At 46.0% G+C, this 22,502-nt stretch overlaps 1 protein-coding gene across 1 annotated transcript; it reads right to left on the reverse strand.

The window, feature by feature from the left end:
• Positions 1-675: 675 nt before the first annotated feature.
• Positions 676-15,708, reverse strand: tfap2d (transcription factor AP-2 delta (activating enhancer binding protein 2 delta)). Its single transcript, XM_076756456.1, has 8 exons — positions 15,510-15,708; positions 14,292-14,810; positions 11,288-11,348; positions 6,414-6,579; positions 4,515-4,633; positions 4,278-4,419; positions 3,416-3,529; positions 676-2,222 (listed from the first exon to the last, which is right to left on the reverse strand). Exons 1-8 carry the CDS (start codon positions 15,546-15,548, stop codon positions 2,006-2,008), a joined length of 1,377 nt encoding a protein of 458 aa, XP_076612571.1. The 5' UTR covers positions 15,549-15,708; the 3' UTR covers positions 676-2,005.
• Between the last annotated feature and the right edge of the window lie 6,794 nt (positions 15,709-22,502).

Below are 22,502 nucleotides of genomic sequence, written 5' to 3' on the forward strand. Positions count from 1 at the left end.
CCAGCATCATAAAACATTGACTGCAGGTGTGTTTATTTGGGGGATAACACCATCTGTCAAACCAGACCCAACAATAACACCACCCGTGTCACTTCCTCCCTTTCTACCACGATTATTTCTCCACCTGAGGCTTCACTCGCATTGATTGAGGGTGACAAACCGGTGCAGGCGTCACTGTAAATGCATCCTGTCTGATTATGTGTTTTTGCGCTGCGCCGTGAACGTGACCTCCTTTTAAATGACTGGAATATTAAAGAGCGAGCAGAACCTACGGAGCCCGGATGGAGACGCCAGCAGGCAGCTGCTCCTCGCTCTGTTTCATCGTCACATTTCGAAATATAAATAAGCAGAGAAACCTGACAGAAGTCGCTCAAACTGAAAGAAAACACACATGCTCAGGCGCACAAAGGAGGCTTTTGAACTGTTCTGTAGGTATAGCCTCCTCTCACAACATGAGAGAGGAACTCTGACTTTCTCTCATTCTAACACTGTGAACTCGTATGGATAATTCACCCTCGCCGGCTTTGATCCACGCTGCCTCTCTTTAGTCTGCTTCCTCGTCTGCCTCCTTCTGCATGTACATTTATGTGTGTGTGTGTGTGTGTGTGTGCGTGCAGCATCTTTAAAACCAGAGCAAATAGTAGAACACGTAGCAACTGTCTTTATTGAACACCAGCATTTTAGAAGGTAGGGATTTAACATATATATAGTTGAAAGCCTACAAGAAAAGTAATTTAAATATTTATATATATCTTTACAAATGTTCATGAGCGAGTCAGAGAGCTCGTGTCGGCTAAACTTGCGATCTGGGGAGTGTACAAAGATAGACATGCACAGGGAAGAGTAACGACGGCAACCGCAGAGTCACCTTTTACAAAATGGCTGAGTTGGACCCTTCTCTCTCTCTCTCTCTCTCTCTCTCTCTCTCTCTCTCTCTCTCTCTCTCTCTCTCTCTCTCACACACACACACACACACACACACTCACACTCACACACACCACGTTGTGTAGCCCACCCCAGGCGGTGGTGTCACTCTCACATCCAGAAACACTCTTTCTCTCTGTCGCCCACATGGTAAACACAGGAGATGCAGCAAACATGGCACTGATTGTACGGCGTAAACAAAAAGAAGTCTGCTCGGTGGGGCTCAGGTGCTCTCACAGGTACAGAGAGGGGCTGGAAAGGTGTGTTTTTTTCAGTGTTTGCATGGATGAAGTTTAGGGTCAGGGCCATTTTTTTTTTTTCCAATTTGATCTGTTAAAAATGTTTGGACGGTGATATTCTTTCAGTTCAGTCCACTGAGGATTGAAGCAAAACCAGACGTTTGGTTGGGAACGACAGATTTCTCTCAATAATTTGACACAAAGTAGATTAAATGAGCCTTCAGGGGACAAAAAAAGTGTTTCAGTTCCTGAATTCTTGCAGAAAATCCAACCTGAATCAGCAGGATTGAGATCAAATTGCCCCAAACACACAAATGCTGTGTGTGTGTGTGTGTGTGTGTGTATGTGTGTGTGTGTGTGTGTGTGTGTGTGTGTGTGTGTGTGTGTGAGAAATGTGTGTGTGAAATGTGTGTTATGTTGTGTGGCCTCCCCTGTCCTGGAAAACTGATATCAGCATGTCCATGTGTCCAGAATTAATAAATAAACAAAAAAAAAAAGTCTTGAATGAGTCACATGGTGAGGCTCCTCCTTGTCATGAGACACACACACACACACACACACACACACACACACACACACAGCATGTGTTACTGTCACTCACACATCAGGTTGTCTTGTGTGGGACAGTTCAGGTTAGTGTTTCAACATAAGATAAATAAATGACAATAAATAGGAACTGTCCCAAAGAAGACACAGTAATGCATGGAGATTAACAAATCCTCTCTGAATGCACACACACACACACACACACACACACACACACACACACACACACACACACACACACACACACTCACTCCTAAATGCAGCGCTCCAAGGCACGGGGACCGGTGGGTGGGGGGCTACTCAGTCTTTTCCGTTTTCCCGTCTTTGCTCTGGGGCTCGGCCGTTTTCCGTAGCTGCGTCTTTTCCGAGCTGTTGTTGATCTGTTGGTCGGTCGGTCCGCTCGTCTTCCCGCTCGAGTTTTTGTCCAGGTAGTTGAGCATCTCACTCAGGACCGTCTGGAAGGTGCTGAGAGCTGCGCAGACCGCTGGCGTGCCGAACCCGTGAGTGATCAGGCTGTCGGGGAGGCGGCAGAGACGAGCATGAGAGCAGTGACAGAGCTTTGCTTCATTCAGGTGCAGAGAGGACACAGAAAGCAGCGAACAGCTCGGGCTTGTCTGCAGGCACCTGCACACAAACCATCCTCTGCCTGCATCATGGAGCTTCTAATCCTCCTAAAACAGCTTCTTTAGTCGGGCTAACCCCTGTCAGAGCACACTTTTAATGTCCTGTGATGCTCTAAATGCTGCTTCCAGCCTGTTTCTGCAGTAATTTACAGGCAAACACTGAATACTGCAACTGACTTAGCAGGTTCCAGGCCTGAGCATTGCCAGATTTGAACATATTCCACACAGATTAGAGCTGGATTGATTCAATAATTAGTTAAAAATAAGCAGCAACTATTAAGATAATCAATTAAAGTCTTTTATAGTAATTTTTCAAGCAAACATAGCAAATATTCCTGTTTTACCATCTCATTTGTGACAATTTGCTCCTTTTCTTTGTCTAATGTGATCATAAACACATATGACAAATGAAGGCCTTCAGAAAATTGTGACGAGCATTTTCACTATTTTCTGACATTTTATAAAGTAAGAAAGAAAATAATTCTCAGTTGCAGCCCAGTTTTGCAGGTTTATTAAGCAAACCCAGATCTCCTCTATCAAAATGCTCTTTTAATGCTATTTGAATCCAGTACTGACACACAGCAGAGTCATGATGTTAAAGGCAGCAAACGCTTTAAAAGCAGCACAAGACTGCAGGGTAACCATAAGAGGTGAGATCAGCTCAGTTTACAGTGCGATCAGCTCTCAGCTCAGACCTTTAATCTGCCGGAGTGACGCCGCCGTTCAGCCTGCGTTCATGCAGCCGAGCTCGCGTCTCGTTTCTCTGCCCGGCGCTCTGCAGCATCGCTCCCTTTGGAGGTTCGATAAAAACTTTTGTATACTCTGCAAAAGGATGACGCCACAGATGTGACATTTCTGCTAACAAGCCGCTGTTCCCTCCTCCTCTGTCGTTTGTGCCAAGTAACAAACTGCACAGCTGCATCTTTGGAAAATGGCAAAGCGGCCTGAGCCAAAACAGGGAGCGGCCGGCTCTGCAAGAAAACTGCCTCCGCTCGCTCGCTCGCTCGCTTTAATGGTTTCAGAATGGAAATAATGTAAAGAAAAGCGTGCATAAACCCTGCATAAAGAGCAGGCGTGTGTTACCTGAAGTGTGTGAGGTGTCTCTGGATGTCCAGGTCCAGGATGGGGGTCGGTCTGGAGGAGCCCAGAGGAGAACGATCTTGGCTCAATAAGTCCTGGAACTCCTTACAGATTTGCCTGACAGACAGAAGGAGGGAGGGGAAGAGGGTTTACCATCTGTCTCCAACTCAGCCGTCGCAATTTGTGCCTTTTTTTTTTTTTTTAAACTGTTTTTCTTCATGCACCCATCCTCATCATCGTGGATCAACCCACACGTGAGTTCCTCCATCAGGAAACAACTGAAGGAAGCAGCACGAGCAAAAGAAAAACAAGCAAAACAGCTAAAGATTCAGCACTGGTTCAGGGTGTCTTTCTGGACTTGATGCTGGATTTGATTTTATTTGGAAAGACGATCAGCTGGAAACGTGTGGGAGCTGCTTCCCTCCAGCACATTCAGCACTGCCTGTGCCACAGTGTTTGAATTTAGTGTAAATGCAGCTCAGTTAAACACGAGCCTGGTGGCCTAACGTTTGGAGCGAATCTTAAAATCCAGTTTAAGATGTTTGAGTTTAGATCTTCATCACGTCTCCTCTGTTGTCTGACTCTCACAAACATCGGCTTCTTGTTGGTTCGCAGCTTTTTTATCAGAGAATTTGTGTTAAAATGATGGATTTTTCTTGCTGCTCTGGAATCGATCGCGGTTTTCACCTGCACCCGCAGCCCTGAAGACAAACTCCAACTTAAGCCCGGACCTTTTGACCTGACGGGCCCGCCGCGACCAGGAAATGAAAACACCGACGTCAGGAGAGTTTCAGAATAAAACCCACCGTATCCTGCCGGAAACAGTTTGAGCAGCTCAGTTTGTGTGTGTGTTTTTAAGTCTCACTTTGTAGCCAGGACCATTTTCTTGCGTGCGCTGGTTTCTTTCGGCTCGCTGTGCTGCCTCGCCAAATGTTCCCCCACTGCCTTGCTGGGAAACTCTGTCTCACAGGTGTAGCCAAAGTCCCTCGCCAGGTGGAGCGCCTCACCTGAGCAGGAAACCAGGAAAAACACAGGTGAAACGAGCCTTAAATGAACATATCTGAATGGTTTTTGGAGCGTTTTTCGGATTAAAGGGCCTCACCTTCCACCAGGGAGGTGAGCAGCGTGACGTTGGCAGCTTTCCTCCGTCCTGCCGGCAGGTTGAGGCCCAGACGGTCTAATTTCTCCCGAAGACACCGGCCTCCGTTCTTAGACTTCGCTCTGTGCAAAAGGAAAACGGCTCTTTTAACATCGCACTTTACACTTTCGAAGACCAGGTATCATCGCTGATCATTCTTCACTGAACCGAAACCAGAATAAAACAACGTGGCCTCCTTATTCTACAGAAGTGTTTAATTAAGCTGCAGTTAAGGATGGAGGAATATAGATTTGCTTTGATTTGACAAAAGCATAAAATCAAAGGGTGTAAAATTAAAACATGTCACCTGATTACAGATTAAATGTGCTTTCTTTACAGGTAGATAATGGCTGCATGTCCCCTTGAGTTTCCTCTGTCATTTGTCTGTCTCTACACCCAAAGTGAGAAGTTCTATTTTGGAAAACGGAGGAACGACGCTCGCTGTCACTTCTTCATCTTTAATACAAAATTATTAACGCCTGCGTTCTCACTTCCTGTCCGACAAAACTTTAAAGATCCTTCAGGGACATTTGGAGTGAAATTTCTGAGGGGTTTCTAACGCTGCGGAGCAAACCAGGGCTGTGAGTGACTGTGACACGATACCATCACACACACGTGAAAACAGCTCAGATCTGATGCTGCAGGTGTGATTTATTCTCCTCCAGATGAGGATCAACACCTCTATTTGCACTTTTTTTTTTTTTTTTTTTTTGCTTTGTTGATGCCTCATCTTGTAGGACCGGCCATATTCTCTCTGCTCTCTCTCCTCTTCCCCCCTTTCCCTTTCTCTCCGCCTCATCAATAATACAGCGCTGGCAACTCTTGCTTTCCCCCCGGTTCCTCTGATCCTGGCATGCTTTGGCCTGGTCTCGCCTCCCTCTGGCTCCCTGGGCATGGCGGCGCGTGCAGCCTCGGCCCCTCGTTCGCCTACAATAGCCTTTGTGGAGGCTACTGTATATCCTGTGTTTCATCTGAGGGCTACAGAGACTCGGGCAGCGCTCGCCAGTGTTCACCAGCCAGATTTACACTTTAAAACCAATGTTTTCTCTCTATCGCGCTCGCCTCTTGACTTCAGTGTTAGTTTGCTGTTGTAACAGAACATCTTGATTAAACAATGTAAAAACAGCAGAAAACATACATCTCTCAGTCTCACAGAGCTCCATTTGTCATGTCTTTGCCCACAGTTTGCTGATTTCTGAGGGCGTATTTTGTCATTATTGGACCCTGTTGGGTGCTCCCCGCTGTTCTCCACCTATTCACCATTACACACTTTAATGCAAATATAACCCCGCTGCTGCCAGATGGACTCAATGCTCTTCAGGTTTTGTCTATCTCATTTTCCACATATGAAAATTGGTGCGAACAATTCAGTGAAGTTAACACACACTTGAACGTGGAGCCATGAAGCTGCACTGAGATGAGACTGAATCTGAACATTTAGCATGAAACCCTGATTCCAAAAAAAAGTTGGGACGCAGTAAAACTTAAATAAAAACAGAATGCAATCATGCAGTGATCTCCTTTATCCAGTCACGTGTTCACAAAGTGGTGAACCTCGCTCCATCCTCGCTCGTGAATCACTTTTGAACCACCACCTTTCATACCCAATCATGATCCTATCACCTGTTACCAATCAGCCTGTTTACCTGTGGAACGATCCAAACAGGTGTTTTTGGACCGTTCCACATCTTTCCCAGTCTTTAGTTGCTCCTGTCCCAACTTGTTTGAAACGTGCTGATGCATCAAAGTCAGAATAAGCAGATATTTACGAAAATCAGGAATTGGAATCAGGGTTGTACATGTTTCGTCTGTAAGTCAACAAATCAGTATTCCCTCGTGTTCCCTGTGTGTGTTTGCACTGACCTGCGCAGGATGCCGCCCAGTAGGGAGGCGTTGAGGCACTCTGGTGGGGACAGTCTCCTTTTCACCTCGGCGATGGTCACTTTGTACTTGGAGGTGGAGCTGAGCAGCGACAGTCGGCCCGGTACCGAGCAGAACAAATCTGTAGGATTCACCACGCACGTCCCCCCTGCACACAGACACAGCAGCCCCGTCAGAGCGAGGCTCGGCGTGGACGAACGGCACCGCCGTCGTCCCACAACCGTTAGCTGAGACGCTGGCAGAGCTCGCATGTCAGCAGAAGTGACAGTGAGGAGTTAGCACAGCTTCACGTTAGCCTTCAGCTTCAGTGGAGAGTCCACATCTCTGCACACACAGCCTCTGAAGCTAATGTAAATTAAAGATGCAGCCTGTCTTTGTCATATATATATAAAAAAAAGTATCTCCAAAATGTCACCTTTTCTGTTTTCTGCTTTTTCACATCATCCAAAAGGTTTATTTACCTTAATAATGTTTCACAGAACAGCAAACAACCAGTTAACAACCGTGTTATTACACACAAACTCCACCTGTGTTTCAGCTGATACAGGTGTGAGTGCATAATGAGCAAACTATTCCTCTAATAATGCTGCATGTCAGGTTTATTAATCCAAGCTCGGGTACACGCACCATTTGTACTTCTGTGTACTACTGCAGCGGCTAATGATGCCAAAACATCAGTTAACATGAACACAGGGCTTCCATACAAACACTGACCCGACTTGAATGACTTATTTAAAGCACATTAAAATAAAAACAGGCATTCTGGATGTTCACGTCCACTGGTTTTGCATTTAAACACACCAGGGCCTTCACCTGCATGTTCAATGTTCAGCCCCAAACAGCAGCTGGAATCAGTCGATCCAAAGGCGATGATGATGAGATGAAGGCAAAAAATACAAAATAAAAAAAAAAGGAAAGAGGCCTTTAGTTTGAGTGATACTTTTGAGTGAATGCTGCAGGTAATAAGGGTTTTGTTCTGCTGCACAAGCTGCAAGAGCGCCGTGCAGGTGCAGCTGCTTTCAGGTGTGTGCTGAGCGGATCCAGTACTGGTCTGAAAAAGAAGCAGTGCGTGAAAGTAGAAATGTAATCCTAGTTCTTTTGCAGAAAACGCTTACATTTGTCGGTAGTTTTTGGCCTTATTTTGCTCCTTTTGTGGCTTTAGCTGTGTGCAAACGTTTCCCTGCTTCTTATTTGAAAGAGTCGCTCACATCAGGACATGACAGCAGTTAAAAACTACAAATCTGCGAGCAGAGCAAACAGGAAGTAGAAGTTTCCACGGCTCACAGTGAACGGCGCACAGATGCTCAGCTTGTGTTAGAAAATCAAAATCATTTAGCAAAGCTGATATTCTTACATTAGCTACCCGTCTGTGCATCTCCAAAATGTCCCTTTGTTAACGAGGCAGGAAAAGCAGCCCTGCTTTCATCTGTGTGACGACACATTTTTCAGATAATCCGACGCATTTTGGAATGGCTTATTTATCTTAAGGAGTGGGAGAATTTTATTAATCCCTCAAAGAACACTTAATCCTTTAGTTTGTCTGAAACGCTCAAAATCCCCAAAACTTGGAGCTGTGTGTTTTTCGCTGGCCCATAGCCTTCATCACCCTCGTATCCTCTTCAGTATAATTTAAATGAAGAAAGAGTGTGATGTTAAATGCACACTCGGTCCATAGAAATGCATATGATCAAGTATCCTCAATCAGCTCTGGCAAGATCAATGTGTTTCACTCAGCGCTCCTTTATTCCAGTTAAATATTACATTTCTATGTACATATATTTATATTCCTGTTTCAGCTCAATATTTGTCTGTATATGAGAAAAGCCGGCTGTGGTCCCAGGAGTGGAAAACAAAACCTTCCATTAATCACCTTCCACCAACCGCCGAGCTGGCTTCATTGTGGACTTGAGGCTCCTGAATGTGTGAATAAATGATTGTGGTTGTGATAGTGAAGGCTCTTTCACATTATTAATTGCATCTGAATCAGTGTTGCTGGGTCCTCCTGGAATATATCGACTGCTCTGTGTAGGCCTATTATTATTAAACTTTCACTTGAACTAACGTCCCAAGCAGCTGAAACGCAAGGTTTCTGTCTGATGTACTGTAGGCTATATTCTATTATTCATCTGCCTCATTATCAAATCTAACAGCAGGGTGTGTCGCTTTGTTATTAGGCCGCGCTGGAAATGATGGAATGAAGAAAAGGATGCCATTTAGGCCGAATAGAACAACGCTGCGGGCGAACTTCGAGCTGCACACGCCAATCTATTCCAGGCAAAGTGGACAATGTGGCCACCAGCAAAGCCTTGAAACGTCCGGCTGTAACCTACATTTTCACCATCAGCAGAAATGTGCAGGCGTCGTGTTTCTGGCCGCAGGAGGCACGCGCACCTGCGGCTTGCCGTCCAGGTGGAGCGCGGCGGACTGCCGCTTCCGCCTTTCATTTCAGCACCTGGACAGCGGCTCGTGCCCCCACGGCGCGGCTGTGACGTCATACAGGTGCGCTGACAAAAGCTTGTTGTAGCGCAGTGGGCAGCGCGTCGCGCGTGGCTGTGTGGGACATGTATTTCACTCAGGCTGTCAAACCTGGACGACTGCAGGTCGAAGGGCTTTGATTGATATTATTGGTTAAACTTGGACTCCTGTGTGTATGTGTGCGTGCGTGTGCGCGTGTGCCGTGCGCGTGTGAAGTCCGGCGCGTCTGCGTCTCTCTGTGTGACACGAACCGGGCAGACCTGTCTGTCAGGCTCACGCGCTCTGACAGGGGCGCGCGTCTCTGAAAGCCGCGGGTTCACATCATATTAATTCCCCTAAAAATGTTTTGATTCAAAGTAGTTTGTATTTTATGTTGCCAAGGGCAATCGAAAAGAGCTATTGCCGGTAGTGCAGTCAGTGGAGCGCGCGGGCCCAGAGGCGATAACGGTATTTAAGCAACGGAGAGTAGCCTCGGGCTGCGGCGCGAGCGGCGGGCGGGATCACACGCGGAATCAAGCGCCTTTTACGAGTTTGGCGCGAAAATTAAAGAAAAAGAGACACGGGCCAAATGTCATTCTCCTCATATTTTAACAACAATGTTTATAGCTCAAAAAAAAAAAGAAAAAAAAAAAGAAAGCCCGCCAATGTCTTGACAGAAAAGAGGGAGGCGCGTGCACGTGCTGTAGTGGCGGGGGCGCGCGCCTGACAGATCGGCTTGATCCGCGCGGCAGCCGTTAGAGCTGAAGTGGAAGAGGGATAGCAGGGTGATTAAAAACACAGACGACTCCTCCTAAGTAGGATCCGCGTTTCTTGAGTGATTTTCTTTTGAAAAAGGTTATGTGAATATTCATGCCGCCAAAGCCGCAGTCAGAAAGAACAACATTAATATGATCTCGGCTGAATCCGGGGCCCCGCTCGGCATTAGCATATCAAAGCGTCCGCCCGAGGCGAGAGAAGCTATCGATACGGGAGCGGGAGGTAAAGCAAAGATTATTGGTTGTGATGGTTGCAGCGGCTGAGCTCAGGGCCAAATACGGCGCACCATTAACCGAAAGTGATAGCGAAGGGATTCCCGCGTCAATCCGAGAGAAAAGCCCCAACACCTAGGCAGAGCTGATGAAAAATTAAAGCCGAGACACAGCCTTCCTCTCTGTATGGAAAACTACACATAGTCCCGACTGAAAAACAGCAGCGGGCTTTGATGGGCCAGCAGCAGATCCACGGCGCGTTAAAGCCCAGACTCATGAGGAAACTGGCCGGTGTGCCGCGTGTGGATGCAGGCCGAGTCCACATCCGCATCCGCCCCCGGAAGAGTCGACCCGAGCCGGCTGCACGGCCCAGCTTTAAAGCGCTGCACGATTAATCCTGCTGTCTCTCATTAAACATCCAGGTACAGACAGAAAGCACAGACAGAAAGCACGAGCTGGTGATTCCTGTGATCGCGGTTTACATCACATCCCACAAATAGATCTAAAAATAAAAATAAGAGCTAATAAAATGAAAATATCCAGCAGAAATCAGTGAAGCAGAATTATAATTATTCTCCCAACAGCTAAATAAAGATTATCTCCTTGATTTCTGCTTTGGTTTCAATTAATTTTCTAACCTTATTTACTGTCAGCCCATCACATCAATCGAATTTAATTTAATTTAATCATTTAAAATTGACATATAGACCTCTAATCAATTACTTTATTAAATGAATCCTCAGACTCTTTTAAGTGTGCACTATAGTCCTGTTGTGACATTACAAAATATTTTAGAGCATGTAAAATTGTGGTTTATATATTAAAAATAAATAATTTGGCTCTTTTTATCCGATTTCCTACTTAAGTTTATTATAACAGAGTGTTAATATCATTAAGGGCGATGTTTGCTGGCTATGATGGATTTATGATCTCAAAATAAGGATTAATATTGAATTAAAATGCAGTGTTTATCTCATGGAAACTAAGTCAGGCCGTCAGTGTGACGATGGAGCCCAAAGGTTTGACTTGACAAAGGAAGCGTTTAACTCTCGTGACAGACTTTAATATGTCAGCGTAACATGCGCGAGCTGTGTCAGGCCTACACGATCAAATCAGCGGCTTATTAATTCATGCCTTTATTGACATTTTAATTCCCTCCAAGTGTTTAGAGTGCGTGGTTTAACTAATAAAAAAAAGTGGTAGGTGTTGAGTGACAGTGCGTTTTGCACCGTCTCTGCAGCGTTTGAACAGGCGAGAACGCGGCGCCGCTGCCGCTGTAACGCGCTGACAGCCGACAAGACGGGAGCGGTTCCGCCTGTTTGTCTGCCTGCGCGCTGTCTTGTCGTGTCGAGCCGGGAGCCGCTCACGGCCTCCGGTGGTGCCACAACAACAGGGAAGAAAACGGGGCCTTACCTCTCCGGATGACGCCCCCCTGGCCGTTGAGCACGAGCCCACACTGCGCCTCCACGGAGCCCTGCGGAGACACGCACTCATTAGCACGAGCGGGGAGGTGAGCACACTTTACCCGGCTGTCAGGCTCCAGAAACGGCTGCATCTCATGGAGCTGATCCAGCAGAGGTGTTTAGTACAAATCACACACAGAAAAGCAAACTTTCTTATTTGGAAGGAATGTTATTTATGGAGTAGCGCAGGCTGCGCGGTGTCAGAAGGAGGAAGACTCCACCTGTCGTTGTCTCGTCACAGCAGTGGCATTGTTGCTGATCCGCTGTTTGTTTAGGTGACACCGTGAATGTCCTGCAAATCTCACAAATTGCTCAGCAGTTCCACTTAAAACGCAGCAATTTTGACCCTTTGTTATGAGTAAAGTCCACCATGAATGATTTGGCCCTCTCAGGTTGTTTAATTTGATTAATTATTAGAAGCCTGAAGGGATTTAAATCCTTATCTGACAAGAAAACCTTTAAAAAAAAAGTCTTAAAAAATAAACATGCCTGTGCAGTAGAATAAGTTTTCCTTTTTATTCTCTTGTATGCAATTAGGCTGATCATCCTGTGACCCCTCAGATGGGTCTTGAAACCCCTTTGCAGGCTTTCTTTGCAGCCCTGTGAAGTTTAGCAATAATAGCTCGCGCACTTCACCTTCCAGCTGCTGAAAACTGGCCCTGTTGCAGCCTCCTTGAGCAATTTTCCAGCGGCGGAAGCCTTTTTGTTAGAAAGTGCGCGTCACTTAGCAGGCTCTGAGTAAAATTGAGGGCAGGGTGGAATAAAGGATGCAGCTCACGGCTCACCCACAAACGAGCTTAATTTGAAAGGCTCCGGGGCTGCAGGCGAGGACGGCGGCGCTCGTGCAGACTGAGAAATGAGCGCGAGTGTCCGGAGTTTGTTGCAGCCACCAACCTGTTGGGGATCACTCTGCAGCGCGCGCAGGCTGCAGACCAGCACGCAGGCCTGCATGCATGTGTGGAAACCTGTTACCGCCGCCATTTTGCTCCGGATCACACTCGCGTGCTATCAACAATGTCATCAAGAAAGGAGAACACGCGCTTTTTTTTTTTTATTCAGAAAACACTTAATCCCCCGTGCGAGCCTCGAGGCCAGGCCCACGCGGAACCCCCTGATTAAAATAAACCTGAAAAAAAGGGGGAGCTTGTTGCAGCTCCTTCTTAACCAGCTCCTGCTCTGTTTCTTTTCTTCTATTCCGAAGCTAAAGTGATTATAAAATCAATATACAAAACGCAGAGGTCTTGCATGAATTAGCTTAGTGACGGGAGAAAGGTGTGGCAGCTGCTTTTGTTCAGCATGAAAATCTCTTTAACGCGCTCAAAGATGCGACCGGGCTGCACGAGACCATGGGCGCATCTGTTCGGTTCACGCGTCCGCCGCGTGCGAGCTCAGGTTCACGAGCCGTTCCTTTCTTTTTGCCCATAAAGGGTCAAACCTGTGCGCTCTTTATGTGCCAGCAGCTTTAGAGAAATATAGCATTTGCTCCAACAATGAGCAACTTACGATCCTAAAGCTTTGAAAAATAAAAATAAAGGCCACGTTCATAACAACAAATGTTTGTGGTAATAAACTGCATGTTACTGTCTTTATCACGGGATTTAAATTATTACATTTTGCGCAGAAATTGCAAAAATAATTGAAAAAAAAATAATGCAGGCACAATTATAATTCAGTAAACTCGCTGTAATATTTCAGCACAATTAACGTTATTTTTAATTTAATACGCATCATCATTCCCAGGCTTTAATAAAGTAAAAATAAATGCATTAAAAAAAAGAATAATAATAATAATTATTATTATTATTATACATATAATAAATAATCAGATTATTCTTCAAATGTAATAATTTAGCGCCATTAAAGTAATTTTGCTGTTGTTATTAATATTAGTAGTGTTTAAAAATTTAGCAAATATTAAAATACTTTGAGTGTAAGCAGCTAAATTGGATATAAAAATGTGGATGAAAGCGAAACTTCGTCTGGATCCGAGCTGGTAAACAGTTAACTTGACGCAGAGGATGTGTCGCCGTCTTAAACTGTGTTTAACTAGAGTCGTGTTTTAACCAGCTCAGATGTCGCTGCATAAGTAACAAAGTTGATTGACGTTAAGTCGGTAATTGGATAAACTACGGTGCTTTATGGCGCTCGAGCTGGCCATTGTGTCCTGAACCCCGATCCGTTAATCCGCCCTTTACCGGAGAATAGAGCAACCAGCGGCTTTTCTTTGCCTCAGCAGACAGCCGGACACACACACTCACACACACTCACACACACTCACACACACACACAAGAGCCGTGCGAACCCGTTTTCATCTCCACCATTTCTTTACATCGAAAAGAATTATGTAAAATCTGGGTCACGTGTGTTTCTGGGGGGGAAATAAAGGGCGGATTTGACAATAGGATCGTATAGACTGCCAGTCAATTAACCTTTAGAAACGGGCCTGGCTCTCGCGTGGCCCTGACATTTACTCAGCCTGGTGTACAGTCACGTTTGGTTCGGCCCCAAAAATCATCTCAAGATCATCTCCAGTATGATTTACTCCGAAGAAGGACACAGGCAGTGGCTGGGGGGGGTGTGGGGGGGAGGGGGTGGGTGGGGGGGTAACCTACGGGCCAAATGTAATGCAGCCTCGTCAGTGTCAGAGACAACAGACAGATGAAGCAGACAGGCAGACAGACAGACATCTGGCGCTGTCTTTCTGTTCAATATTTTGGAATTGCTGTGTAGCTGGTACAATAGAGGCAGAGGGAGGGGGGTCAATGGCAGGCCAGTGGGGCAGGGATGCTGGGCCTTGTGGCAGCTTTAAGGGTCTTATGGAGCAGTGTTAATAAACCAGACATGAGGAGCCTCGGTAAAGGGGAAGGGGGACAGGGAGGAGCTGGATCTCTGGCCTTCAGCTGACGGGAGACTGTGAACTAGCGGGGGGGGGGGTGACGGAGGCCGCCGGTACCTGCAGGTCGTCCGACGCGGTCGTGGGCAGACCCAGGCCGGCGCCTGGCAGCAGCCTCTGGTCCGGGTGGTGCATGCCGACGCCGTAGGCCTGGGAGCCGTGTGACGTCATCAGCGACAGGTCATGGCGCCGGTAAGCGTCGAGGCAGCCGAGCTCGCGCCGCTGCTGCTCGTCCAGGCACGAGGACTTGAGGGCCGAGCGCGCGTTGTGCAGGTTGATGAAGTCGGCGGGCTCCCCGTGGTGGATCTGCTGGTAGTATTGGCCCGAGTGCAGCGAGTTGAGCCCGTAGGCCTCCGGGGCCACGGCCGGGTGGGAGTGCTGGAACTCGTAGTGGAAGGACTGGTGGTGGAGGGGCGTGTACTGGTGGTTGGCCGAGAAATAGGGCGAGGCGAACTCCGTCCCCGCCGGCGCCGGGTAGGTGAGCGGGGAGGAGGAGGAGTAGGCGACCGAGGAGTTGGCCACGGACTCCAGGCAGCCGAGCTGCATGAGCCGGTAGCTGTTTGATCCGTCGTGACGTATCTACAAGATAATAAAGAGACGGGGAAATATATGAGCCGTGTCATTTAGCATCAGCCGGTGTCTCCTCTCTCTGCCTCCCAAACACTCCCAAAAACACAGCTCACACACTCAAAGCTTCTTTTTTTTCCCACTTTAAACCACCTGAAGGAGATGTCATTTCCACACGCCCGGGAGGGGAACGAACGCACGGCAACAGGAGCCATCGGTATTTTTCTCCCCTCCTCCTCCTCCTCCTCCCTTCGGCATGCCTGTCACTCTCTTTGCAGCGTTTTAAAAGTCGTGCTGTTATATATTATTATTATTACCGAGCTGCTGGCAAATTTACTGTCCCGGCTCTCTCGCTCATTGTGGATGGGAGGTGAGCGGAGAGAGACGCAGCGGAGTGTTCCGCCCTGAAATGTTCTAATCACACTGTTACCGGCTCACACACGAGCCTCACCCGCTTCCACACACAATAAAAAGCCCACTTTTTACCGGCAGCTGCAGTCAGATGCACCACTCACTTCTCCATCCATGTGTGTATATGTATTTTTTATTTTTTTTTTAATCCATGCAATACAGTATATTCCAGTTTCCTGAGAGCGGGCGCTTTGCGGAAATGCCTCCGTAACTCAGTTTAAAGCAAACATTATTTCTCCTCCTGCACACCGTCTGTAATTTCACGAATTAAAAGGATGTTGAGGAAATAAATGAGCCTACCTCTGCGTCGTGGACAAGTCCGGGGAAGGTCGCTGACATTGTGCTTTCTCCAAAGTAACCCTTCTTTTTTTTGTTTTCCTCCGCTCTCTGGCCCGATCGAATAAAAATAAAAATGCGTTAAAATCCTGAAAAAGCCGGAGAAATGGAAAAGTCCCCCCTCGCGCGCTCTCGGTAGCGGCAGAAAGCTGGCGGAACGCGAGCGTCTCCCCTCTGCACGGACGGGGCTGGCTCACGGATTTTGTACTTGCAGGGTATTTCTCGGCTGATGTCGTAGGTCCCTTGGTAATATAGAAGTTTTGAAAATTAAGCATCAGCACTGAGGAATGGGAGGACAATAGACGGAGCGGAGCATCCCAGGAGACAAGGAATAAATATTGTATCTTCGCCTTAATAAGGAACCAAGTGCTTCTTTCAACATTTTCTACGCTTTTTGTGGACATTTTCCTTTTTGACCCGTTTGTATTTTCACCAGGTCTTCTTCTCGCTTTCCCCGCGTTACTATTATTATTCTTTCTTTTTCTTTTCTTTTTTTTTTTTTTTACTCACACAGGCTAAGTCGTTTTACAAAAAATGTCCGGATTTTCAACGGAAATGTAAGTTTGCTTTGAAATGTTCTGAAGCCAATTTCGACGATTAGCAGCGGAATAAAAATGGATTTTCGTTTGTTTCTTGAACCGCTGTCGTGAATTCGCTCAGCTTCGATGAGGACTTTCGTTTGGAAACGGGCTGTTTTCGATGCTTTCTGCATGCCTCACATGGATTAAGATGACTTTTCTTTAGTACTGCTTTTAGGCGTTTTTAATACTGCGGTGTTTGTGGATTTCAGAATGAAAGAAGCTCATATGAGGACGCATTTTTCACTCGATTCATTCGATGTGATCACTGCAATAGAGATAAAATATTATCCGTTAGAGAGTTTATGAATTAAATAGCTTAATTTTAAGAAATAAATCAAAAACAGTAATATTTATGGCTTAAAATGTCATTTTTTTTGTGCGTATGTGCTGAAGAGAATCGACGGCTCTGCGCATTTATTTCTTTTTACTTTTTCTTTTTTTCTTTTTTTTACTCATTCATGGAAAACAGCTTTTGCTGAACATTATTTATTTATTTTTCTCGTTATGGTGGGGAGGGGGTTTACTATGAGCGCTGCCTTTGTGAAGAACCGACAGAAGAGCACGAGACCTTTTCTCCTTTCAGATCACTATTCAGTGTGTATGTGTGACCAGAGGCGCGTGCATGGTTGACTCGAAGAATGACTGATGGCGAGTGCTGCTTTCATTATTATTGTGCTCGTTTGTTTATTTGTGCATTCATTTATTGGTATTATTAGCAGTACTATATTATTATTATTATTATTATTATTATTATTATTATTATTATTATTATTATTATTAGTGGCACATCAGAAGTGGAGTTTTTTTTCGGTCAGTCGGTCAGCCTCGTGACCTCTCTCTCTCTCTCTCTCTCTCTCTCTCTCTCTCTCTCTCTCTCTCTCTCTCTCTCTCTCGTTTCTGCCTTTCTCCTCGTGCTGTAACTCACCTGAGCACGCGCCCTCGGGGTGGTCCTGCCCAGCTGAACCGAGCCGTTGTGGCGTTGTAGAGGAAGATGATAGATGTTTTTTTTTTTTTCTTTGGAAAAATTAGATAATACAATCAGGTCAATTCTTTTGTTGACGTTTTTGTGAGATAGTGACAGTCACAGGTGTACAGAGTGTGTGTTCTGCAGCCTGTGTTGTATGGGAGTGGGTGTGCAGCACAGTCTATTGCTGCCTTGCCCTTAGGCCACCCGGGAAGCAACAGGAATACAAAACGAAAAAGCTGAAGCCCAAAGCTTGTGGTCACAGCCTGAAGAGGAGCGAGGGGAAATAAAGGAGAGGGGAGGAGAGGAAACTGAAGGAGGAGAGAGGAGTGTGTCAGATTTCCTGCCATTCAAAACAAACCAGAGAGAGAGAGAGAGAGAGAGAGAGAGAGAGAGGGAGAGAGAGAGAGAGGGAGCTCTAACCCATAAGCCCTAATCAGTCTTGTTTTGGATGTTTTTTTCCTGCTCAGCTGTAACTGTAACCAAAGCGACTCCCTGATATTATTAAAGTGCAGACTGTGACCGCGCTGACGCCGAGACGCCGGGATTGACTCTGCACTTTAATTAAGCAACTATTTCCCCTCCATCTGTTACTGCATGCGTCTCTCTCTGCCCTGTAGTCACTTATAATAATAATAATAATAATAATAATAATAATAATAATGTTTATTAAAAAATACAATAAAAAAGGTAGACATTTTTGGAGCCATTTCTCCAACTAGAATATATATTTATTCCATTTCATGGCTGGTCACAGCTAAAAAATGCCCCCAAACAAGATTCAATATTTTACAAGCTCTTCCTTTTCTTCTTGATCAAGACTATTACAGCTCATAGTTTTGCAGTCACATGGAAAGAAGAAGAAAAAAAAAAAAAAAAGTCCTCATAACAAACACAAACGACCCGGGCGGAGACGCGGGCGGTGCGGGGCCGCCTTAAATAGCCTCCTTTAAAAAGTTCTCAAGGCCTTTTATATTTTAATTAACCGTTACCGATTGTTTAGCCTCGGGGCTCGACGTGAAACCTCTGCACGACGAGACCGGTGAAGGCCGGTTGTCGCACACCAGGTACTGAAAAACGAAAGAGAGAGAGGGGGTGAGGGGGGGAGTCGGGGGGAGAAAGAGAGGAGGAGGAGGAGGAGGAGGAGGAGGGATGAATAGGAAGGCCACCGGGCAAAGAGAGATGGAGAGAGCTTTGGTGTCAATTAAGGTGCTTTATGTGATTCTAAATGTGATCATATGATCATGATTTTGCAAAATTTGTCTCATTTTGGACAAAAATATGAGGAAAAACTGGCCCAAGTGAGGTTTGGAGGGCAGAAACCCACTTAAATGACCGGGAGGGGCACATGATTTCAAGTCTGGGCAGGAAATCATGCTGACATTCAGCGAGGCCTTCGGTGGAGGAACAGCAGCTTAACCTGTTTCCTCTCATATCATCATCAAGACCGGATCAAAAGCCTCCGATTTACCTGAGAATACAGCCCAGCTCTGCAGAGCCAGACTCAAGCAGGCGTTCATTCAGATGTGAAACCTGTCAGTCTGCTCAGGTTTTAAAACGACTTTAAAGCCATTCAAGTGAGTTTCCCGCAACCAGAAGCGATGCAGCCTTAAGGTTCACCCCGAAATCTGCACACTCCATTTACCGGTGATCACTGAGCGCGTGAGACACAGTTAGTTTGTCAAGAGGTTCCGGGGGCGAACGCTGTTAGCTATGTCTGCAGGGTGTGCAGCCACCATCGCCGCCAACCCGAGGCACCAGTTGCACGGTAGACGGTCCTAATAGGGCTTAATGCCGACGAGTGGCCCCGCTTTACCGGGGGCTGGGAGCGCCGCACCAGATGCGCACTGATCTCCGGACAGGGGCCAGTCCATCTGCCGCCTGACGAGGCAGGGAAAGGCCCGAAACCCCGCACAGTACAGCCCAGAGGCGAGAATTTAGATCAGCCCCAAGGTTTGTGGATGGAGCGCTGCTCCTGCAGAGAGCTGCCGGCTCTGTTTTCAGGGTCTTCAGGGCGTCAGTGTCAGCGGCAGGCAGAAATTAAGATTTGGCACTTGGCGATAGCCTAATTTGTGACTGTTATTATTGTAATTTAAGAGTAGAAATCTGAAAGAAAAGTTCCCAATTATCGTGTCAGGGAGAATTAAAGGCCACTACATTCATTTTGCTCCTAGAAAACGATGATTTTTCTCAGAACTAAGTGGACTGACGATCAGTTTCGAGCACTTTTGATGCTACATAATATAACAATAAAAGGCCTCTAAGGCAGCCTAATGCGTATTATTTTCAAAATCCACCACTTTCACTTAAACCAAGGAGTTAATCATGTATAATAAATAAAAAATAGAATATCATCGCGCCACCATGCAGGATGTCTCTTGCCGCTGCCCCTCTTGGATTTACTATGAGTCCTGATTGGTTTAAATGGTTTAGCGGGCCACAACTTATTTATAATAGATCACTATAGCCTGCAGTCATTTAGCCTACCAGAGTGAACCGTAATCCTCTTATAGGCTATAAGGCTTCTTCAAGTCTGTTGTGTCAGACTGTAACACTTACAGCTGGTGATGGTGCATTTAGTGGGTGTAGGAATCCACGCTGAGAGGTAATGGGCCTATAGGCTATACAGGCTAATGTTTATTTCCTATTTGCGTTTTGCAAGAGGCCGTTTGTGTGCATGTGTATCTTCCACCAGTGTCTAATCATGTGTGGTGTGAAGTTCGAGCAGTCAGAGGAGAAACTCAGCAGTGCTGTGTGCGTCCATGCGCACATGTGTTGGCCTTGTTTGTGAGTCTGTTGTGGTTTTTAATCAGCCCCGGTCAGACACCGGCCTCATATGGCCATGAGCGTCCGTTAACTCGGTCCTGCAGTGTGTGTGTGTATGTGTGTGTGTGTGTCTGTGTGTCTCTGTGTGTGTAGGCCTGCACCTTTCCAGCCAAACCAACGACTGGCATAATGAAGGCGAACCAAAACAAACGGCCCAGAAAGATGTTTGTCCTCCATCAACAGTAAAAGCAATTAAGAAAACGGTGTCTGACCTACATAAAGGAAGCGCCTCGGAAGGAAGCACAGGTTAATATGCTAATATGGATCTGCTAATTGTGGGGATTTACTTGTCGGTTTGCGGAGGGGAGGGGCTCGGGGCGTCACTGCCTTGTTTAAGCCTTCAAGATTTGCAGCAAATTAATTTCTCCCCATGCAGTGCGTGAGGTGAGGAAGCGGAGGAGGCAGGAAACAGGTGGTCGCTGTTAAATGGACAGTCAGACCAGTAAAAAGTCCAGACTGGCAGAAAAAAAATAAAAAAAATAAAAATCTGGATTCCCCCCCCCCCCCCCCCTTCTTTTTCACATGTTCTCCATTATCTTAATTTTCAGGGATTAAAACAAATATCCTTTAAATAGGTCTCTGTCCCGTGAATGCATCATATTAATTATTACCGCCCGGGGGTGACACCCCCTCCTCACCCCAGCCACTCACAAACAGAGCCACGGGACGTTAAGGCTACTTTAAGGACCCCCCAGCTCCTCAGGAAATTCAGAGTTTTAGAGAAAAGTCCCTAAATGCTGGAGAGCGACGTGGGCGCAGCCACCGGGTATCATCGCCGGTTTGTGTTGTCAATTAGCGCCTTTAATTGTTGTTCTTTGTGGCTGTAATTACTCCTGAAGTCAGTGCCGGAGTTCAGTTCAGGGCAGACACGTGTCAGCTGCTGCGAAAACACCGAAGAAAAGGCCAATCTGCTGCCAACGGACGGACAGCCACTCACAGCATATTGGACACATGTAATCCTCAGGCCTGAACATCACAAACAACAAGCCTTCCTCACGTCATCATCATCATCATCACCATCATGCGCGTTTATTGTGGACATTTAAAAAGTGCCCTATTTTCTTTCACTTCCGGGTTTCACATTTTTAATTTTTTCGTTTCTTTTTTTCAAAAATTTGGAGAGAGGCTGAACTAAAAAACAAAGTAAAATAAGGCGCGCGCGCGCAGTGAATGGCTGTTAGGACGTCTGTTCAGGTTTCTGCTCCGCTCAAACAATCAATTAATGGCTGAATGATTAACAGTATGTTAAATAGACGATTACAGCCATCACTGGGCCACAGCCGATGCCAGAAAATTGATCTGTAAAACTTAACTTCAGCAGCTGTTGGATCAGAGGCCTGGTGTGTGTGTGTGTGTGTGTGTGTGCGCGTGCGCGTCGATCGATGTTCATTAACTTCTCTTTTCAAGAGTTTCTGAAGTGCTCCTGAAGATCACACGCGAGCTAAAAGTCTTTTTGACCATTTCCAATCTTTTTTTTTTTTTTTTTTTGGTGATGCACAGATGGGAGGAAAGAGCAAAATGCACTTTCAGATTTTCATCATCTCTTTTTCCTCCTCCTCTTCCTCTCTGTGTTTCCTTTTGAGATCCTGCAGCTTTTCAATCCAGCAGCTGCAACAGACTTAAAAAAAAAACAAAAACAAAACATAAATTTAAAAAAAAAAAAAAAAAAAAACGACTCTTATAATTTATAAATGAATCAATTATCTCACTGGGTTGTGGTTGTTTGGGTGGATGATGTATCTCAGTTGTATCTGTGGGATTTCAGACATTATGTAAATCCATGCCAGTGTTAGAACAGATAGATAAGGGCCTGCGTGTGTGATTGCTTTAGATATGGCTCCAGGCTCTAATGGAGGCTTTCTTCTGCATGGTGAGTTCAATGCCATAAGAGCCAAGTGGGTCTTTGACCTTTTGGCTCCGTTCTCACTGCAGCCAGTTTCAATTGAAGTCAGACTTCACCCTCTAAAAGACGACTGTCATATACTGTATGTACAGTCTGAACGTGATGCGCACGTCAACACGTGAAGGGAAAGTTACCAAACTACCGCAGCCGGTCGGGTTTGGCAGCTTCTTGCTTGCTTCAGTGTTGTTTCTGATGTGATTTTCAGGCTGAAAACAAGCTAACTTCTATAGTAAGTTGGACCATATCAACACATCCAAGCAGGACAACTTGCATGTATTAATTCAGTCCTTGTCACGATGTTATTTGATATTGACTTTTCCGGGGCTGATCCCTGAGTGGAACTATCGACTTATCATCCATCATTTCTACACAACCTGCCGGATTTCACGTCCATCAGGAACTTTGCTGAGGACTCGCACTGCAAGGCCGCGTTTCACAACCTTTCTGGCTTCTGGGTGTTGATTTGTTGCCTCTCAACACTCACTGCATGTTTTTTGTTTTTAAAGAGAAGAGGTCAAGTCATTGTCAGGATAAAAACAAAGATTAGAGGAAAGCAGAATGATGTTTCCTGTGCGTCTCAGTCATCCTCAGGCTGCTGGGGTTTTTCTGGTGACCCCTTGAACCTTTAGGGGCGTCTTATCAAAGCTGCTCTGATCTGCATATATTAAAATCCCTTTGCACAT

Source organism: Chaetodon auriga, chromosome 18, assembly GCF_051107435.1.
Source record: "Chaetodon auriga isolate fChaAug3 chromosome 18, fChaAug3.hap1, whole genome shotgun sequence".
Lineage (NCBI taxonomy): Eukaryota > Metazoa > Chordata > Actinopteri > Chaetodontiformes > Chaetodontidae > Chaetodon > Chaetodon auriga.

What these genes read in the sequence shown, in the direction of transcription:
- tfap2d (XM_076756456.1), bottom strand. Translation starts at nt 15,548, where the DNA reads ATGTCAGCGACCTTCCCCGGACTTGTCCACGACGCAGAG. An exon ending in CTGGGCGGCATCCTGCGCAG is followed by an intron (nt 4,634 to 6,413) that starts GTCAGTGCAAAC and finishes CCTTTTGCACAG; the next exon opens with AGCGAAGTCTAAGAACGGAG. An exon ending in AGACACCTCACACACTTCAG is followed by an intron (nt 2,223 to 3,415) that starts GTAACACACGCC and finishes CCTCCCCGACAG; the next exon opens with CCTGATCACTCACGGGTTCG.